A 21,126-nucleotide genomic window follows, 5' to 3' on the forward strand; every position below is an offset into this window, starting at 1 on the left:
AAGGACTAAGGAAAAGTTAGGCCAGGTATTTCAGACCCTTCCAGAAAGCGCTCCAGAGCCAGAGAATATACATCCTAGTCTATGCTCTGGTATATGACCAGGTTTCAGATTGGTGCTATATCAAAAGAAAGCAAGAGATAAACTCTCATTCACTAAAAAAGGTAGGAAATATCAAGATATTGGGCAAAGACAGAGCACAGACTTTAGAGTCAGACAAACCTGAGTTCAGTGGACATGAACTTGAGCAAACTCCAGGAGATAGTGGAGGACAAGGAAGCTTAGCATGCTGCAATCCAAGGGATCACAGAGAGTCAGATATGATTTAGCAATTGAACAACAGACTTGAGTTCCTTATTTACCTGAGGAACTTGATCAAGGTACCTGTTTATGTGAATAAGAAAAGTTAGTCTTTCCTCATAGATGTGGGTAGGAGACTTAAATGAGATAATATATGTAGAAGGATCTAATGCATAGTGAATGCTCAATTAACTAATCTATACTGGTTCAGGAAGAAGGCAGTACATGGTTAAATGCAAGAAATAATTGTTTGGTTCACATCCCAGCCCTACAATTTACTTGTTGTGTGACTAGAGCAAGATTTTTAACCACTTGGGGCCTCACCTTATTGCATCTATATAATGGGTATAAGAAGATCTATCTCTCAGGATTTTTATGGGCATTAAATGATATGATATTTATAACCCTTAGCATAGTACCTGGCTCATATTAAGTGCTCTAAATAAATGTGTTAAAGATAATCAAAAGCTGTACATGCACTAAATGTAACATAAAAAAAAAATTTCTACACGAGAGATCCACTGTGGGTTATTTATTTATTTATTTATTTTGGAGAAGGGGAAAGACAGACATAAAAGGCAGAGTATGTGCACAGAACTGTAAGATACATGTCCCCACGACAGAAATAAAGAAGGCAGAGATTCACTGAGGGGGGAATTCATGGACATTTATGGTCACATTATTCTGATTGGCTGAGGGGATCAGCAGGCTTCTGGCCAGTTTTCTTTCCGTTCACGGAAATAAAAGTTCAGTGTGTTTGAAAATGAACTAAGTTTATTCCCCCTTATTTTTCTTGATAGGAAGGATTTATTTATGTAGTCAGAGAAGGCTTGTTTCTGCTAAGTGAAAATTTGGCCCAGGGAGTATAATAATAAGCTAAATGGAAACTGGATAAAAATATGTTTATTATGACATTATTTAATTTGTTGATATCCCTACATTCCCTACCTAATACCATGAAAGAGGTTCTCAAATAGCAGTACAGTTGGTCAAACTGTTAAAAGTGGGGTCAGCTTGTCTGTATCTGTATGAGCTGGATCAATGGCTAGTTTCTTTGAGCTGGTTACCTTGACAACCCAAGGCTCCTCTCCAGATGTGCCATCCACAGGAGTAAGCGTATGAGAAATGCAGAATCTCATGCTTCTCTTCAGACCTACTGCATCAAACCCTGAATTTTAATAAAATCACAAGGTGATTTATCTCTATATTACAATTTGGAAAGCACTGAGAATGTGGAGTTGTGGCCACATAATCTTAATCATTACAGTCATCACTTCAATCCAATTAACATGGACAAGAGCTATGATAATTAGGAGTGAGTGGATATAAACAGCAACATTTCATACTTGATAGATTTGCTTGGTGCAGTAAAGAGTTCCCTTAGCTCATGATATCTTAGGAAATAAACCTGAAACTTAAGAAAATAAAATGATGAAAGTATGACAGTAATCATCCAGAAACCAAGTGCTCAACAGAACCACAAAACAATCAGGTTCTGTACTTCCTTAGAGTAGATTCAGCCTGGACTTTAGAACTTCACCTCAGCCACTTTATAACCAGGTGACTTTGGGTAAGTTGCTGCAACAAATTTCTTATATCTGAAACGAGATGCTAACAGAACCTATTTCATGAATCTAAGGGATCTACTTTAAGTTACGAGGCTTATATGAATTAATATGAATGCAAAGAACACATAAATGTCTGTGCCAAGATTAGTTATTATTAAGCATTAGACATTTTAATATTATTAGATATTATTATGAATAATGCCTTAGGTTTGTTGGATTTCACAATTCCCTTCTCTTTAAACAATTCTTCCCAACATATTTCCATGGTTTAAATAAAAATAAATCTGAAGAAAAATCTTAAAAGAGTATTGATAAGCCCCTTGAATGACTTGGAATTTCCAAGACTTCACAGCCAGGTGAGTAGAAGATGCCTGCTTTGGGTCTTTGCTCAGTCCCAGCCTCTCCAAACCCCAGCAGACTCATAACCACTACAACATGGGAAAGAGTCTTCTAAAGAACCATCCTTCCCAAAGGGTGGTGTGTGTATAGGAGGACAGGATGCTTAGCAATTTAAAACTATTTTAAATAGTTTATCTATGACATTCTCCCTTTTGGGGCATGTCTCATTATGGGTTTGAACAACTTGATCATAATCACTGCGGCACACACAAAGCAAGTTACTAACATCTTTGGTTTTCGTCAATACCCATTTGATAGACTTGAACCAGCAAATGAACTATGGACATGGCATGAACTGGGCACATAATTTGTATTTGGTTCTGAATGAAACCTTTGGGCCAGCCTAAGTAGTCAAGTCACATATGAAGAGATCTGAGCAGAGCCAACAACAGATGATCATGGGATCAAAAAATCTGAGACAATGATTTCTTTTTAGTTCTTTTCCAGGAAGTTTAAAATATACTTTCCTTTGTGGAGAAGCCAAGATGAGGGGCTGCAGGCCATGTTTATGCTCTCCAACCTAGTGAAGAAGGAAAAGCACTGCAGGTAAGTAAAAGTTCACTGATAGTGATAACTTTGGGACCAGCCCGTGTATGTTGTCACCCATTAAAAGGTGCTAGCAATCCAAGAGGTTTTGAGAGGACATTTGCACACCGCAAAAAAAATAAAGTTGCAAAGTACAAGACCGGCTCCCAAGCAAAGCATTATGCTGAAAGTGCTTAGGTTTACCAGGTGAGAAAACTGAGACTGAAAGAGGTTAAATATTATGCAAAGCTTCCCACAGCTAGTGAAGGAACTGACCTAGGATTTAAATCCCTGGGCCTGTCCTCCTCACTCTTCTGTATTAGCTGACGAAGGCCATCGTCTGCAGAAAACCATCTACGTCCTTCTCTTCGTGTGCTCTGTGCTCTAGATTAGCCTGCTGTTCCCCATCCTCTCTTTTCTAATACCTTACTCCGCATTCTCTCTCTAGCTTTACAAGATTCTCTGTAACCCTCCTTTACCTCTTATCCGTCATGTCCCTTGAGCTGCCACTTAGCCTGTTCTAATGGGAAAGGCTTGGGCCTTGGTACAGGGTTCCCCCCAATCTCATCCCTCCAGCACTAGGTGGGGCCTAAGAGGCAATGACTGCCCCTAACTCCATGCTGCTCTGACATCTCTTGATGTTGATATTACCCAGGTTTGCTGGGCCTTTTTCTGGTGGTCATTTTGGAGGCAGAGAGGAAGGCTAAAACAGAAGATTTTCATGCCTTATGTCAACCTTTTCAGTACCCTTACCACTGGTGGTTTGGGAAACATTTTTAGTGGTAGGAAGGCAACTATTTCATTTCAGTGGTTATTTTTACAGATACCTTCTATCTTTGGTAATGAATGCTGATTTTCCATTTATGGTTACAATGTAATGCTTTTTTTTTTTTCTATTTCTATAACATCTTTTTAAATTTATCTTTTAATTGGAGTATAATTGCTTTACAATGTTGTGTTAGTTTCTGCTGTACAACATGAATCAGCTATATGTACACATAAATCCCCTCCTTCTTGAACATTCCTCCCACCCCACCCCCATCCCACCCCTCTTGGAGCACCCAGCTAAGCTCCCTGTGCTATACAGCAACCTCCCAGTAGCTGTCTGTTTTACACACGGTAGTATACATATGTCAATCCCGATCTCCTAATTCATCACACACACATACACACCCTCACTGTGTCCAGAAGTCCATTCTCTACATCATCTTTGTACAGACAGAAGCAAATCAGAAAGAGAAAAACGAATACCATGCATTGACACATATATATGGAAGGTAGAAAAATTGGTACTGATGAATCTACCTGCAGGGCAGGAATACAATGTAATATGTTATTGTAAAAATAAGTTACTTATGAAACAATGCAAGTTGACTTTATATTATATATATATTAGTTATATATAACTAAGTTATATATTATATATATATAGTTATATATAACTAAGTTATATATTATATATACATATTAGTTATATATTTTATATATATATATTAGTTAAATGAAAGTACAAGTGGACCACAGAAATAGCAAAATGTTTAAGAAATATTGCCTCAAGATAAGCCTTAAATTTCATCTGCCCCAGATTAGCTCTTCTTGAAAAGTGGCCCCTATCTTTTCATGTGTGGTACGGAACACCTTGGATGGGCCCACTTCTGGTGTGTGGATTCATGGAAAATCTGTGCTTTCAGGGCGCTCAGGGAAGGAGTGTCCAGCTGGATTACAAAACCAGGACCTACAGAAGAACCGTTTTCTTCAACTACTTGCTGCTCAGAGTGCACTCTGCATCTTAACCACTACAGTCTTTAGGGACTTCCCTGTTGGCTCAGTGGTTAAGAATCCATCTGCCAACGCACGAGATGAGAGTTAAATCCCTGGGTCGGGAAGATCCCCTGAAGAAAGAAATGGCATCCCACTCCAGTATTCTTGCCTAGGTAATCCCATGGACAGAGGAACCTGGTGGGCTATAGTCCATGGGGTCACAAAGAGTCAGACACAACTGAGCAACTGAGCATGCACACAGGGAACTAAGATCCTACACGCTTTAGGTTTACTGAGTCTGCATGCCGCAAGTGCTAAGCACTCTCTGGAGCCGCAACTGGAGAAGCCTGCACGCTGCAACAAAGATCCTGTGGGCTGCAACTGAAGACCTGACTCTATCAAATCAGTCAATAAATATTAAACAAATAAATGCTCTTTAATCCATTGTCTTTTTCAAGTTCTTGCTCAAGAGGTAGACTGATACATCAGGTTTCAAGGCAGAAGACATTGGGAGATTGAGGAACTTGTTCCACATCCCAGTGGCCAAGCTTTCCAGCCTCTGTCTGCCAGGCTCCAAGTATTTTCCTTGAGCTGTACCTTTAGGCCACAATCACACTCATACAGGAAGTAGCACAGAAAAGCGGTTGTAAGCTACTAAATTTGTCTGTCTTTCTACCTGAACTGTGACCCCAATTAGCAACCTGTCCTGTGAACACACCTCATTTAGGAGGAGCAATGATAAAGTAGTATTTATTGTATGTGCTAGGTGCTTTGTATACATCATGTCTTTAATCCTGGAAGAATGTTCTCATACAGATGAAAATGTCTAGATAATCAGTTCACACATTCTCTCTCTTCTTTCTTCCATTTCCCAAGAATCCAAATATATTTTTATTCACGAATCAAAACCTTGTTCAAGTTGCTTCATCGTTTGGCTGATGTGGTATCTGGCACCCTCTAGTGACAGAAAGAGTCTTTGGTAGAAGTGATGTTCTAGATCTTCAGCCATCTCTATAGGCTTAAGACCATCATCCTTATTGAAACTGTAACAGTCTGTTTGTAACAACTAATTTTGATAACAGAGAATTTCTTATGCCGATTATAAGCTCCGATGACCTACTTGTTAAGGCTCTTTTTAGCTGTAAGACTGTGGCTTAAGCAAACGTTGAGACTGTACTGAGCTGGGTAACTGCGGGTAGTCTAACTTTCGATTTCAGGATTAAGTCGATTCCGGACTCAGGCGACACTATCAGGCTTGGCCCTTCGGTGTGGTTTCTTTTCATCCTGGGTTGACTCTGCCTTCAGCTCTGGCAGGAGCAACCTCATCAGTTTTGTACCGCAAATATTTCCACTTCAAATACAGTGGAAAAAAAGAAAAAGAAGAGCTTGTGTCCCACTGTTTCCTGGAAAGCTCACGACAGAATGTGATGTGCTGGTTGCATTAACCACGTGGGGTTCCTTGTCCTCCTCTCCCCCGCTTTACACACACACACAGACTCTGGGATCGGTGTCACGACCGCTGTAGTGATTAATCTTACGTGTCACCTTGACTAGGCCACAGGATCCAAAGACTTGGTACTTTTCTAGGTGTTTCTTCTAGATGGTGTATTTTTTAGATGTATTTTTTAGATGGGTGTATTTTTTAGATGGGATTGATATTTAAATCAGGAGACTTTGAGTAAAGCAGTTGCCCTCCATAGTATGGGCGGGCCTCGTCCTACCAGTTGAAGGCCCTGAGTAAAGGACTGACCTCTCTTGAAAGACAGGGAATTTTGCCAGCAGATGGCCTTTGCAATTCTTCCTTGGGTTGCCAGCCTGCTAGCCTACCTGGCACATTTTGGACTTGTCAGCCTACAAAATCACATAAAACAATCCCTTACAACACATCCTTGTCTCTCTCCCTGTTTATATATAGGTCTATGTAAAAATAGATAGATATAGCTATATAAATCTTGGTATCTATGGCTAATCTGTATGTATCCTATTGGCTTTGTTTTTCTAGAGAACCCTGACTAACGCAACCATGTCAATAGCTAGGAAGACGGAAGAGGAACAAAGACAACTTGGAAGATGTTACCAGGAAGAAGGGGAGAAGATGCAGGATAAACAATCATGAATGTGCACTACAGATGGGGATTATTGAAATCAATTTGCTGCTATTTAGTAGGAGAAACTTTGTTGACAAAAATTTTCAAACATTAGGGGATAAGAAATAAAAAGTCTTGATGGTAAAAGGGTATTGGGGGTTTTCTTCCTCCCAGCTTTTTAAAATAAGTAGAAATATGTTTAAATGTTATTCAGAATGAAATGTTCAATGGCAAGGATTTCTTTAGAGTAGAAGCAGCAGGCTTTAACTTACATGGTGTGGTTTGAGTAAAATCAGGATGGTTGTCCGAAGTGTCTCCCACATCTGGTGGAGTGCCTGAAACTCTATTATTAAAATTGTATTTCTTTGCCCTTGAAGGCCTGTAAAAATGTGTTGTTAAAATTAACTGTTAAAGATGTCTGAACTGTTTCTTCCAGAACACCAGCATTCCTAAGGTGTTATTCAGTAGGTGTTCTTCAAAGAACTCCATAAAGACAAAGAAGACTAGGAAACAGTATAGATCACAGTTTATCTTAGTCAGAATGCATATTAGCATATTGAGGGCTCAGAGAACTCTTAGATTAGGAGACCTGTTTAAATTAACCCAGAATTTTCTAAAATCATTTGATCATGTAACACATTTCTTCCCACAAAGTACCTATTACTATTTCATTAAACTTAAGGGTTAGGTGTGTGTGTGGAGTGGGGGAGGTTTCAGGGGAGTTAGAAAGAGCAAGAATATCTAAGTTTAATTCCTGAATCTACTATTTACTAACTAATCAAACTGTCAGTGTTGCTTAAATTTTTTTGGCTACAATTCTTTATAAAGTAAATATAATAATTAGACACCTCACTGGGCTAAAATGGCAAATATTAGGTAAGGAAGAACCATTTGTGAAAGTTGTTGACTTATGATTCATTCTCAAGAGATGCTGATTTTGTCAGCTGTCTCGCTCTCCTCCCTCCCTTCCTCTCGCCTTTCTTATGATTTTTTTTTATTTCAATAAACTTCTAATTTCAGAATAGTTTTCGACTTACAGAAAAGTTGCAAAGATAATACAGAGTCTCCATATGCCAGCCCCTTTACACCCCTCTCCCCAACCTCCCACCATTCACTTCTTTTTGTGTCTGTTTTGGGTTGGGAACTGCAGGAGCAGGATCTTCTTCACAGCACTAACAATCTGCTGGGCAGTGAAGCAGGGGGCAGGTAAATCCACACCTGTAAGACAGGGCCACGAGTGCAGAGCAGAAAACAGGGAGAGTGAAAGCATTTAGAAGCAAAGCATTAGAAGCAAAGCAAAGCTCCTAACCTTGAATTGGGAGACAGGAAGATCTCCCAGACGAAAATGTCTTGAAAATGTCTTCAGAGAGGGATCCAGATGGATGAGGAATGAGCCAGGCAAAGGGAGGGAAAGGAGAGTGTTCCTAATGGGATACAGCCAACAGGGAAGATGGACAACCGACTGCAGATGCAGAGCTTATGGAGGAGGCGGGCCCCAGCTTACCAACTACTTGCAGAATCACGCTCACGAAGGATGTCATTATACAAACCTTCTGTAAAACTGTTGCGAACTGGCTAACCAGACGAATCAACTTTTCCAAAACAGTAATGACTTCGAGCTGTTAACCAAAGCACTAAAGTATACTTTTTTTTTTAATAAAGAAAATTGGCCAGGAAATGAGTAATCAAGGAGGGGAAGTAATTGTACGCTTTTAATCATATAGCTGGAGGTGTGTGATTTGTCTTAGGAGTTAGCTTTGTACTCCTCGTGAAAATAAAATATAGAGGGTCCTCCCTCTTCGGAATCCTCACAGCACTGGCCACTACAGACACTAGTCCGGGGTTCCTGTGAGCCTTTAACGTCGCCACCACGGCACACGGAGCTGAGCCAAGGCTGGGTCTGCTCTGGGAATCCCAGCAGTCAGCCGAGGCTCCTGCTCCGAGCAAGACGCGTGCGCTCTGCACTTCAGTCCTCCCCAGCCTCCCCAGATGAAACTGCAGAAGAGTTTAGAAAGGACATGGGGCCCGTTCTCAGGATCCTCACCTGAACCCGAGCTTGCCAGTCGACTGCGGAAACGCTCCCAACGGGGAATGCCCGCTTGTGCAACAGCGCTGGCGCTTTCCCCGCTCCCCGTTCAACACCCCTTCCCCCACCCCACCCCCAACTCCAGGCGCAGGGTTGCAGAATCAAAGGCGCCCTCCCCTACTCGGGCGTTCCCCAGCTAAGCTTCCTCCTCCAACCCCCACCCCCTGGCTCCGGGGACATTTCTTTTGGTCTTTTCAAATGAGCTACCAACAGGTGTTCAGACACGCTGCTGGAGAAAGAGGAAAGCGTCCCGAGAGTAACTGTGCGTGAGCGCCCGGGGCGGGCCCGGGAGGGGAGCACTCTCCCAGGCCGGCTGGAGCGCGGGGAGGGGCCAGTCGGGGCTCACTACTCACCCGGTGCGTAACTCGCCCTGGTGCCAGTTGTAAGGCTCCTTCACTTCGGAGATTGTTCCACAGCCATGTCCGGGATCTGGGTTCACTTGTCACTGGTGAGTCGTCTCTGCCCCGGCGAGGGCCTCTCCCAGCTCGGCCACTGGGCTGGCGCGGGACGCGCTCTGGGGGCGGCGGGGGAGATGCGCGCGTGGGCGGCGGACTTGGCCGGCCTTTGCCCGGCTAGCTCCGCATGACTGCTAGGACTTCTCTTGAGGGCGAGGTCTCAGGAAACCAGGCTACTGGTTTTTCTTGGGGCTGGATGCGAAGCTGCGAGCCCTCGAGGCAGGCGGAACATCTCTGGGTGCCCCCTGGGAACGCGGTTTGCGGCGCCGAGTGGGTGGGCGCGGGGGGCTGGCCGGCGCCGAGGATGTTTGGGGGTCGCTGCAGGGAGACCCCCGTCTGAGGCAGGAAAGGGTCTTCTGGATAAGTCCTTGCATGTCTCGCTAAGGCTGTGCCCTGAACGTGTGCGCCCCGGGGCGGTGAGAACTTGCTCTCTCGAAATTGATAACACAAGTTTTTCCAACACTTCCCAACTTAGGGAATAAATCAGCCTCGAGGCAGTGGTTACACCACAGGCTTTGGAGCGCACCGTTTCTTTCTTGAAAACGTTATCTTGGGGCTGAATGCGCCTTAAAGAGACTTGTTTACCTTTTTGCCGCTACACAGAAAAAGAAACTGTTTTGTTTCCCTTCCGGGAATCCCTCTCCTTGAGAGTGTGAGTCACTGTCTCAGGTTTGCCCCCCGCCCCTTTTTTTCCCTCTCTATCTCTCTTCCGTTTTTTTTTTTTTTTTTAAATCTTTCATTGCTTGCGGGACTCGGAGGCGGGAGGTAACCCTGGCCCCATTGCTCAGGCGGTGGTACCTGCTGCCACCGCGCATGCGCTGAGCAGCCTGTACTTGGCCTAGAAGCCTAAGCCGCATCCACCTCTTTTGGAGAGTCCCTACCTCAGACATCCCGGCTTGGTGATGGCTGATCGAAGACTTTGGCCTCAAGGGGTTCATTTGAGTTCCGAACTCTCTGAAAACCAGTGGATTCTTATTTGCTGGGCCTCATCGACGTGCCAGGCAGTGTGATAGGAATGTTTATGAGTATGATCTCAGTCAGTTCTCGCAGCGGCTGCGCAATATCTCCATCTTACAGATGGCAAAATGAGGTTCAGACAGCTTATGTAAGTCGAGTCCATAACAGTAAGAGGCAGGACTGAATTTAAATCCAATTTAGATCCCATTCCAAAGCCTGGGGGGTGGGGGTGGGGGTGTCGACCGCAACTATGTCCAGATGACACCAAGAGTTTTAAGAGAAAAAAAAAGATAAAAAAAGATGTCTGGAACCGTCTTATGGTTGGAAAAAAAATTCTCCCTGGTCCTTTTGGAAGTAATGTACGATATTTGGGCTCCTTTAGAAATTTTCTTTGAGGAAATTTGAGATTCAAAGTTGGGAAACCATTTATACAACCTCAAATCACATTCTTCCTTATCATGAACCACTGCCTTATTGCAGTCTTGGTTGCTTTGACAATCTCTTCGTTCTAGGAACAACAATTCCAACTAGTATAGCAAAATTATCAAAGCCCAGAGCTACACTTTACTTTTATAATAATGCTATAGTGTCTCTACCAGGGGTGCCTGTTTAAAACACCAAGGAAACTGCTTTTCTGAAAGAATGCACACGTATTCATACACACATATGTGCAAATACAGATTTATTTACATTTATTTGTATATGCAGATTATAATAGCTATGATATATATTAAACATTTATTATTGTTATGTGATATAGAACCTCAGAAGTGAATGTTTATTGAATAAAATGTGTTAATACAGATGTGTAGAAAGAAAAAAATCTGATATAACTATCACCTAGATAGTGCTGTTTACATTTTGTAGTATATCTTCTATTTCCCTTTTCTAATATGGCTCTTCAGTTTAGTTACCCAGAATCCTGCCCTGCCCCCATCACGGGCCCAGCATCACACCTCTGTTCTTAGAGAAGTTTCCACACCATTATGTCACCTTGTGTGTCTCCAGAAAATGCTTGCTTTTATGACCTCGCATTTAGTGGGGCTTAATTACTAGTCGCAAATAAATTAAACCAGTTAAACTGGGGCGTGAGTGCTAACTACGTGGAACACAGAAGCACATTTGGTTCAGTCATGTCAGTGGCCTGGAAGTGGATGGGAGGGAGCGACCATGCTGTCTTTTTTCCTCTTTCTTTCTCTGGTCCGTTCATCTCGAGTGTGGTCTATCATCAGCAAATATCCCATCCTTTACCTCTTTCCTTCTTTCTTCCCTGTTGAAGTTAGTTTTCTCTCTCTTGGATTCTGGGTGTTGTTTGGATACAGAAGAAAAGGCATAGTTACTTTAGAAATTTGTGTGAGAAATAGCTGTGAGTACTGCTGCTGCTACTTGTAATACCACATAGTTCTGATAGCTTTTGTTTTGTACTCTTTAGGTCTATGGTTAGGCAATTACTAGATAGCCATTTTCCTGTCCTTTATTTCTTGGAGTTTTCAAAATTATGGGCAAGGGAAAGGAGAGGGCAGCTGAAAAAGTGTATTTAAAGTAACCATACAGGAGAGCTTTGAGGAGAAAGTAAAGGACAGTCATTTAATTTGTAATTTAATAATTTTTCCATAAACAAGGCTAAGAAGCAAGAAAGAGGTTGTGGTGTGTTTCTATTTATTGTTGTTTTTCGCAGGTTTTCCTTATCTCATGGCGGACTTGAAAATTCTTTTGAATTAAATAATATTATGAAATGTAATTTAAAACATTAACAACCAGCATGTAAAAACACACATTGATAAAAGATGGCAAGATTGGGAAGCAAAAATGAAATTGATATGTGAAGATCCTCAGGGCCTTCACCGCTAGCTTCAATTAGCTGAATGAAAACTCTTCTATTGTCTATCTCCATAATACAATTACCACCCTTAGTGGCAAAACTGGAGTTTAATTTAGCAAAGCAGTTTTTATTCTTGCACTGAGTTTATAGAAGGAGAAAAGTGAGATAGAGGCAAAGAGGACTCAAGATTTTGATGTTGTCTGTAAGTAAGTTTCTTTGGAATACTAAACAAGTAATTTACCTCTAAATAGTTCCTAAGAGTGGAAGTGTCAGCATTTCAAAGGAACCTCTCTGAAGGCTACTAGCTCTATACCACAGCTGCTAAGGAGTAATCACTTTCTAAGAGATGATCAAAAACCTGAATAAGGAAATCCCCCACTTGAAAACCCCTAATGAGTTAAGTACATTTTGGTAAATTATCTTGGGTTCCAAAAGTCCCTTAAATGAGCACATGTTTTGTAATAGGTACTAAAGATTTATTGACTTACGATGAAAAGTAATAACATAAAGGTAATAACATGTATAGCTTGTTACCAAAAAATTATTTGCAGAATCATTGTAAGTACCTTAATGGACAGTAGTGTATTCTTTTTGCTATGTGTGTGTATCTATTTACAAAAGTGGGAAAACAGCATTTAACTACTTAATAAGTCCTTTCATTTCCCAGAAGACCTTTGCTTTTAAATGAAATAGATAAAATGAGTAAATAAATAAACAAAAATGAAATAAAGTAGTGTATCTTTTGCTTTGTATGTAATTGGATCCCTAACACCAATTGAGTATCTTCCATTCAGTCTTAAATAGGAACAAATAATTCAAATGTACTTGCCTACTTTTATTTTCTTTGATGTGAGAGTATGAGTAGTAAGACTCGAATTAGAAAGTTGATCATTATAAGACTGTTAACTTCACCTTCCTCAGAAGGAAATGGGCTGGTTCTCCTCTTTGATCACAGTTCCCTTCTTGATTTGGAATGAGCTTTTGCGCAACTGAGCCATCCCCATCTGTGGACCAGTTAGAAACAGCAGCTATTGCTCTACTGGACACCTGGCTAGAGACCCACTAAGTGAGGGGTGATAGTAACTTTTGTATGAAATTATGCATTTTGATTAAGGCTAGTCTTATAAATTAGCAGTCTGACTACAAACTCATTCAGCAGATGTACTCTGCCCAGCAAAGCAAGCAAACCTACTATATGTAGGTATTGTTAAGCTGTGAACTGGGATAAACTTGGGAAATTAGAATAAACTTTTTTTTGAAGTCATTAATGTCAGGCTGTCTTATAGTCGAGTGATGGCTGCATTGTAGATTTAGTCACTTCTGTGTTCTGGGACACCATAAAAATATAACCTGTGAGAAACGTCAATACTTTTGATTTCTGACATCAAAGATCTTGGAAAAAAGAGAGAGAGATAGAGAGAGAGAAAATGAACTCAGAACATGTGGTATAATGTTCCCACCCCTTGCTGAGGTTTGAGCTTTGGTTTTTAGCCATCTTCACAAAAGGATCCTTGTACCTAATGGACTGTTTTTTCATATGAATGTCTGTCTTAGGCGTGATTTCAAAAATTGGGCTTACATTGCCCCAGACTATGTTTTTGTTTTTTAATATTTATTTATTTGGCTGCACTGGGTCTTAGCTGCAGCATGCAAGATCTTTATTTGGAGCATGTAGGATCTAGTTCCCTGACCAAGGATCGAACTGAGGATCCAACCCAGGCCCCTTGCATTGGGAGCATGGAGTCTTAGCCACTGGACCACAGGAAAGTCCCCGCCCCAGACTGTGTTATGTCTCTGCTGCACTGCCTTGACACATGCAGAATGTATATAGGCAGGTATGTATTTTTAATATTAGTTGCCCCATTTAAACGTTGGAGGATTTTGGTTTCTCTTGAAAAATGAAAGGTCTGGACCCACATGCCACCTGGTCCCCACCCTCCTGGATCAGAAGGCTGCCCCTTGGGTGCAAGTGCACCTCTCCATTTTCACAGCCCTGCCTGAACTTTGTTGTCTGTTCCACCTGGATGCTTTACTCCTGTGACCCTTCTGGGCATTTGAGAATTCTTGGGCTCTAGTTTAGGACTTGGTAATCTTCCCATTTCCTCCACCAAAGATGACTTCTCTTCGTTCAGGCTTAGTTTTAGAAGGGTCGTTATTTCTCCATGAAAAGTCAAATTCTAATTGGCAAGTGCAGAGCACAGAGGCTGTTGGTCTGTAATACTCTTCTCACATGTAAATGTACTCATCTGCTAACCTCAGATTTCGCTTCTTCCAGCCCTAAAGACCTTCCCAGGTCTTCAGCTGCGAGCAGCAGCAAAATAACCAGGGTTATTAGATATTAAAAAACAAGGTTGAGCATAATCATGAGGAGGCCCCATTCTCAGAGATCCTGATTCTGTAGGTCTGTGCTGGGACCGAAGCATTTCATATTTTTAATGTATCACTGTGTATGTGTGTGCTCAGTTTTGTCCAACTCTTTGTGACCCCATGTACTGTAGCCTACCAGGCTCCTCTGTCCTTGGGATTTCCCAGGCAAGAATACTGGAGTGGGTCTCCATATCCTTCTACAGGGGATCCTCCTGACCCACGGATCGAACCTGCATCTCTGTGTCTCCTGCATTTCAGGCGGATTCTTTACCTGCTGAGCCATTGGGAAAACCATCACTACATGATTCTAATGTTTTTCAGGGTTTTGAGGACAGTTTTTCTAACTCTAGCACAAAACCCCAAATCTAATCCCAAATGGAATTCTCTAGGTTTCATTTTATTTTATTTACGACTTGATTCAGTCAGGAGTCTGCCGGGGACCAGCCCCGGCTGATCCAGGGTATTCGAAGGAGAGACGGCATAGGCGAGGATCAGGATACGATAGCTTCAATTAGATATTAATTAAAGATATAAAGAGTAATAGAATAAGGATAGCTCAGTAGGAAAATTCAGTAGAGAAAAGAGGCTGAGTAGCTTGGTTTACGCGGGAGACCAATAAAACTTCAAGACAAGAAGCTTGCACCACTTACGTAGGCCGCAGGCGTCCTTCCGTTCTCGTTCTCCCGAAGGAGAGGAGACACTGAGGCCTCCCCAGTCGGATCTTAGAAGCCCAGGCATAATTAGTAAGCATGGTGGGTTCCGCACTCCAGATGGAGACTCAGCCAGAGTGAGAGAGAGAGCGACATGGGGAGACCAGTATTTCGAGAAACTGATCCCAATTCTTTATTTTCCAGAGTCTGTTTTTATACACTGAGATGTTATACAAAAGTCACATGGGGACAGCAGTCCTGACTTTTATTAAAGTCAGGTGCTTCACACAAATGTATACAGAGGTCTTAGGGGTGTTACATCATCTTCTGGCCAGGGGGGCCTGCTGACAATTTACGACCCTCTCCTTGTGACAGTGGTCAGTCAATCAGGACATTTATTTCTCCAGGGCTGATTATTCTCAAAACAGACGCCACCCAAATAAAGTTACATTCCTACAGGGTGAGGGTGTAGTGGGTTTTAGTTAAGGAAAGAATTTACTTAGCCTAAGGTCTAACGTGATTAATATCAAAGGTTAATACTTATTCCTTCTATATATTCATTAATGTGTGTAAGGGCAGGGGATATGGAGACTTAGCAACAAACATTGGCTCAACAAATGAAAAACCCTTCACCAACACAATTTCTAATTAGCCCACTATACTTATAGTTTTCTAACTTCTCTAAAGAACCTGTTTTTAGAGGGTTTAAAGCATCTTGTGCCTCTCATGGTTGGGAGGCTGTGAGCAATCACATGTGGCCAGAGGAGCCTGTCAGGCAGGCTAGAGAACCTTCAGAGGAGTTTGTAGGTTAAAACACTCTTGTCACACCCAAGAGTTTTTATTGACTGGAGCTCTAGGTTAACTCCTTCTCCGAAAGAGGTGGTGGGGGACAGCCCCCTGTAAAGTCAGAGATGTAGGAAAGAGCACAAAGTAGTAAAGTAGGCAGGCTCTGGTTATGGGGGTAGATGCTCGAGGATTTCCAGGGGGACTCCTGAGGCTCGATCCCGCCTTTGCGTATGTCGAGCCTCCTTCCTCATGACCTTTGCCATGGGCGGAGTACCTCACTCTGGCCCCCAACAGGAGTCTAACCAATCACTTACTCTACTGACCTTGCTATTTTTCTCCTGGTCTTCCCAGAAACCAGCCTTAAGAAACAATGAAGACCTTACTGGAATAAGATTACCTTGTGTGTTTTTATTTACACACAAAAAATAAGAGCGAAAGAAATCTTCACTTATCTCTTTAATACTGAAATGTTTCTATGTTTAGAAAATTTAGAATACTTGTTTTTATTTCAGTTTTTCAATAATGTACCTACTACAAAATACCATCACTATTAATATTATCTCACTTTCTATACAAATAGAGATGCATTGAACAGTCAGAAATGGTGGACTATTAATGGTTTGTTAGAAGTTCTTTTTCCTAAAGTGTTGATCAGTAACTAAAAGTCTGAAAAGGGAATGACCAGTACTCATGTGTTGCTACAGTTGTGCCCTGGACAGGAGGGGCCAGTGAGATTTCAACTTCCTAGTGGAGGTCTGTAAGACTGGGAAGTTCAGGTTCCTCCTGGCCCCTGAGGATTCCAGTTCTGAAGACCATTTTCAGTCTCTAGTCCGTTTAGCACAGTGATGGTTGAAGATGGGAAATCCTAATGCTCAGCTGCGAGGGATTCCCAAATGTGTGTGTACCACGGACCTCCCTCAAATCTAGACTCTGAGGGAATCAAAAGATGGTGGTGTGGGCCGATAGGTACTCATTTCCTGTGGCTGCTGTAACTGGGTGGCTTAAACAACAGAAATGTATTTTCTCTCAGTTCTGGAGCCTAGACGTCTGAGATCAAGATGTCGACAAGTTTGGCTCCTGAAAACCCCGAGGTAACGATCTGTTCCATGCTTCTCTCCTTGGCTCATGAATGCCCTTCTTCCTGTGTCCTCATATCCTCTTCCCCTTGTCTCTGTGCCCAAATTTCCTCCTCTGAGAGGGACACCAGTCATATTGGATTAGGGTGCACCCAATGACCTTATTTTGATTTCCTCTTTAAAGACCCTGTCTGTAAATGTGGTGACATTCTGGGTTACTGGGGTTAAGACTTCAACAGAAGAATTTGGAGGTGAGGGAGAGACAACTCAGCCTAAAGAGACTGACTCTCTTGATCCAGACCCGACCGCCAGTTTGGGGCATAGCTGTCTCTAACAGATGAAGGGTTCTAAAACTCTTCCCAGTGATTACTGGAGAGCTTGTAGTCAGTCTGAAGTATGTGGTCAGTATCAAAAATTCTCACTGACCATTCTAAGCATCTGTCTTCTTACTCTTGTCATTTGAAGGACTGCCATTTTTCACCTTCAGACACCTTTTTTTTTTTTTTCCTCCTCTGCTTTTACAAATTCTTTTCCTGTTGCTTTGAACTTCACTGAGAACAGAAAAAAAGGTGATTTTTTTTTTTTAAACTTCCTTTTCAAACCCTGGCTCATCTCTAAGGGCTATTGCCACACTGATTCTTTGAAGTAACCCTAATGGGATTCTCAGTTTCTTCCAGTAGTTTGTTTAATTCAGTCACTGTGAGGCTACTCTATTTGTGATTGCCATGTTAGATCTTGAATGTTTACAATTCCTGGGAAAGCATGGTGAGCTTGTCAAAGGGGAGTGATATGCCTCAAGGGTGGTTGTTGATTTCTGGATCTGGCCCTTCCTGCTTTGTTTCTTCTATGTAGTAACCCAGTTGGCTATGAAAAGTGATCCATCATATGATACAATTAATTAATATAAAGTCAACCGTCATCTGATACAAGAGACAGACTCTCATGTCAGCCTGTTTTTGAGACTTTCAAAGGGAGCAAATGCAAAGATCAATGATAGGCTAGGAGGACTCCTGGTTCCCAGCTATTCATTGCAAATCCCCGCACCCACAAGAGACTCACAGTGCCTTTGATGGCTGTGCTCAGAAACTCAGCACCCAGATGGGAGGAAGGGAAACCCAAACTCCCCTTCTTTTCAAGATGCAGATCAGGGCTAGGAAGTTTCCCCTTCCCTGCCAGCCAGAATCCCAGCCTGGATAGCCCTGCCACAGTTTTCCCAGACTAGAGGGCTTGGGACGGACTTCTGGTTTTCAGAAAGTTCCTGCTAACTTCCTCCACCCTCAACATGCATTTGCTTTGAAGGTTCATTGTAAAATTAACACTCAGCCATCTTGCCCACAATTGTCTGAAAACAGACTGCATTGTTTGCATGCATAAATGGAGAAAGCGATTAAGAAACTGATTTATAAACCAGAACCAGAGTCCAGATTTGCGCCAGAGGTGCCGAGTCTTCCCTTAGCCTGTCCTAACGGGGATTATCCAATGAGTCATTTCACATACTCTGTTCAGCTTCCTCAGCTATAAAATAAGAAAGTAATAATTCCTCATGTCTAGGTTTATTGTGGTGACCATGAGGTGATTTTTGGAAGGAATGATGCTAAAGCTGAAACTCCAGTGCTTTGGCCACCTCATGCAAAGAATTGACTCATTAGAAAAGACTCTGATGCTGGGAGGGATTGGGGGCAGGAGGAGAAGGGCATGACATAGGATGAGATGGCTGGATGGCATCACTGACTCGATGGATGTGAGTCTGAGTGAACTCCGGGAGTTGGTGATGGACAGGGAAGCCTGGTGTGCTGCAATTCATGGGGTCGCAAAGAGTTGGACACAACTGAGCGACTGAACTGAACTGAACTGAGGTGATGTATATGAATGAACTTCATAAAACGCCAGGCAAATGTCAAGGGAGAACAGGTAAATGACTCTAGGGTTTGGTTTCCTGACAACACTTTCATGAATGATTCGGGACTCTATCCATTCGACCGAATGACATTTTGGTCATAATATTCTCCTCACTTAGGATGCTAGATATGAGTTGCCACTTCATTAACAGAACTCTCAAGATTCTGAATTTAAGAGATTGTAATATTTTTACGTGCCATTTCTCAAAATGAATTTCACCAGGTTTTAGGCTTTATGCTGTTAAAGCATCTACTGGGCATGCTAAATAACAAACCTTACCTTTCTTCATCATTTCATAAGAAATTTTCTGATTTGCAGAAAACATTAAAATCTTGTAGATAAGGAAAGACTCAAGAAGATCCACTTTTTAAATCTATGTGGAAGTGGAGCAGATGGTTACATGGTCCCCTTCTGCTCTGATGTTTCAGGATTCTACAAGATTGCAGCGTCTGTGGTTATGATTGGCTGTGTGATCCCATGCACTAAGTCTTCAATAGTCAACATGTTAATTACCTGTGTGGTTCAGGAGACATTGATCTTTATTTCTGTTAATAGCTAACTGTTAATAATATTTTTCTGAGGACCTCAGGTATGTCCCCATTTGGGCTAAGCCAAGTTGCTCTGGGTGTGACTTGCCTGGAAAGCCCTTTTCAGCTAATCATCTACTTGCAACAAGTCAGTTTTCTTATTCAGTGGCCTTCACAGACAACTTTTCCTAAAAGAGCACTGCCTCACACCTCAAATTCTCCATGCCCCCTAAGCTTGCCTTATTCCTTTAAATAGTCCTCATTCCTCCTGGTTATGTTGCCTATTTCTTTGTTTCTTCATCATTTCCCTCCGTGTGATGCCTAATATTATTTGTCTACATGACTGGACCATGGCACCCAGATATTTGTTCAAACAGTACTCTGGATATTTCTGTGAAGGTTTTGTTTGTTTGCTTTGTATGAGTTGAACATTTAAAGTGCTAAACTTTGAGTAAATTAGATACCTTCTGTAATGTGTATGGGTCTCATTCAATCAGTTGAAGGCCTCAGTAGAACGAAGACTGAGACCCCCCCTAAGGAAGAAAGAATTCTGCCAGACTACCTTTGAAGTTCAGCTGCTACTCTCCTCCGACTCTCCAACATACTGACCTACCCCACCAGCAGAATCTGGACTTGCCAAGCCTTTACAGTTGTGTGAGCCAATTCCTGAAAATCAATCAGTCTCTCTTTCTTCATACACACACACACACACACACACACACACACTCAGTACTGAGCCTGTTTTTCTTGAGAAGCCTGACCAATCATTTACATATAAATGCTGTAAGAGCTGAGTCTTTATCTGTATACTGCTCTGTTCCCACAGTCTGTCTGGCGCATAGCAGGCACTCAACTGGAGAAGGAAATGGCAGCCCACTCCAGTATTCTTGCCTGGGAAATCCCGTGGACAGAGGATCCATGGGGTCACGAACAACTGGATATGCTGAGTGACTAAACAGCAGCAAAGGTACTCAGCAAAGTATTTGCTCATTTAAATAATTGATTAATGTATCAGCTAAGATTATTCCCAGCAGAATCTAAAACTGAGGTCCTTTCGACTTTTTAATCTTTGTTATGATGGTTAGTTTTATTCCTTTTTTCCCCATTTGGTTATCATTTTCCTTAGTTTTTCTGCTTTTCAAATCTTGAACTAATTTTCTGGCCTTTTCAGCTTTTTTGAAAAACAATTTTTTAGCATTCTGATCATTTAGTTCTTTGTGGGTTTCCTGCCTTGTCGCAATTAAAAACACCCCAGTTTCTGCCAGGAAAGTTTGGGTTAAATCTTTGCATACTGCAAACTTGAGCTAATATAAAAACTTTAAAAAATGCAAGCTGTGTGGAAACTGTTTACATCAAATCATGTAACAGAATATGCTCTTTAGACACATCTTTCTTTTTTAATACTTGACATAATTCTTTGATGCTGAAGTAAGTAGGAAATATTTCCAGAAATTGAACTCTCTGAAGCTGGTGTGATCAGATATGAAGTGAGTTTGGTGCCGGTGTCTGCTTCATGGCCAATGATATATATGTCTTTCACTGTTCTACTCCAAGATTCACATTTCTCAAATTCTGAATGTATTTTGGACAGTGACTTTTGATTTCCAGTCAAAAACTTCAACACTAAAACGAAATGTATTAGCAAGTACATTTCTTTCAGACAGTTCCAGAAAGTTGAGTATATGCACAGTGTTTTTAGAAATAACACTAATATAACAATTCATACATATAAAATGTGCTGCTCCTCTGAGCACTCGATCATTTAAACCAGGAATTGTGGACCTGCTTATAATATTGTCACATGATTACTGAATGAAATTAGTATACCAAGGAAGATGGGCCCTATAGCTGTAGGGTATACACA

General features: G+C 41.7%; 1 protein-coding gene across 4 annotated transcripts in view; it reads left to right on the plus strand.

The window, feature by feature from the left end:
- Positions 1-8,901: 8,901 nt before the first annotated feature.
- Positions 8,902-21,126, plus strand: part of FAS (Fas cell surface death receptor) — a 50,411-nt gene continuing 38,186 nt past the window's right edge. For 2 of the 4 annotated variants that reach the window (XM_061402742.1, XM_061402741.1), the window contains exon 1: positions 8,948-9,171. In XM_061402742.1, coding sequence (XP_061258726.1) covers positions 9,142-9,171 — 30 coding nt within the window. In that variant the 5' untranslated portion in view covers positions 8,948-9,141. Of the gene's footprint in view, positions 9,172-16,091; positions 20,230-21,126 lie in introns of those variants that run through there. The other 2 variants (XM_061402739.1, XM_061402740.1) reach the window with 2 other exon arrangements.

This window comes from Bos javanicus, chromosome 26 (genome assembly GCF_032452875.1).
Source record: "Bos javanicus breed banteng chromosome 26, ARS-OSU_banteng_1.0, whole genome shotgun sequence".
NCBI lineage: Eukaryota > Metazoa > Chordata > Mammalia > Artiodactyla > Bovidae > Bos > Bos javanicus.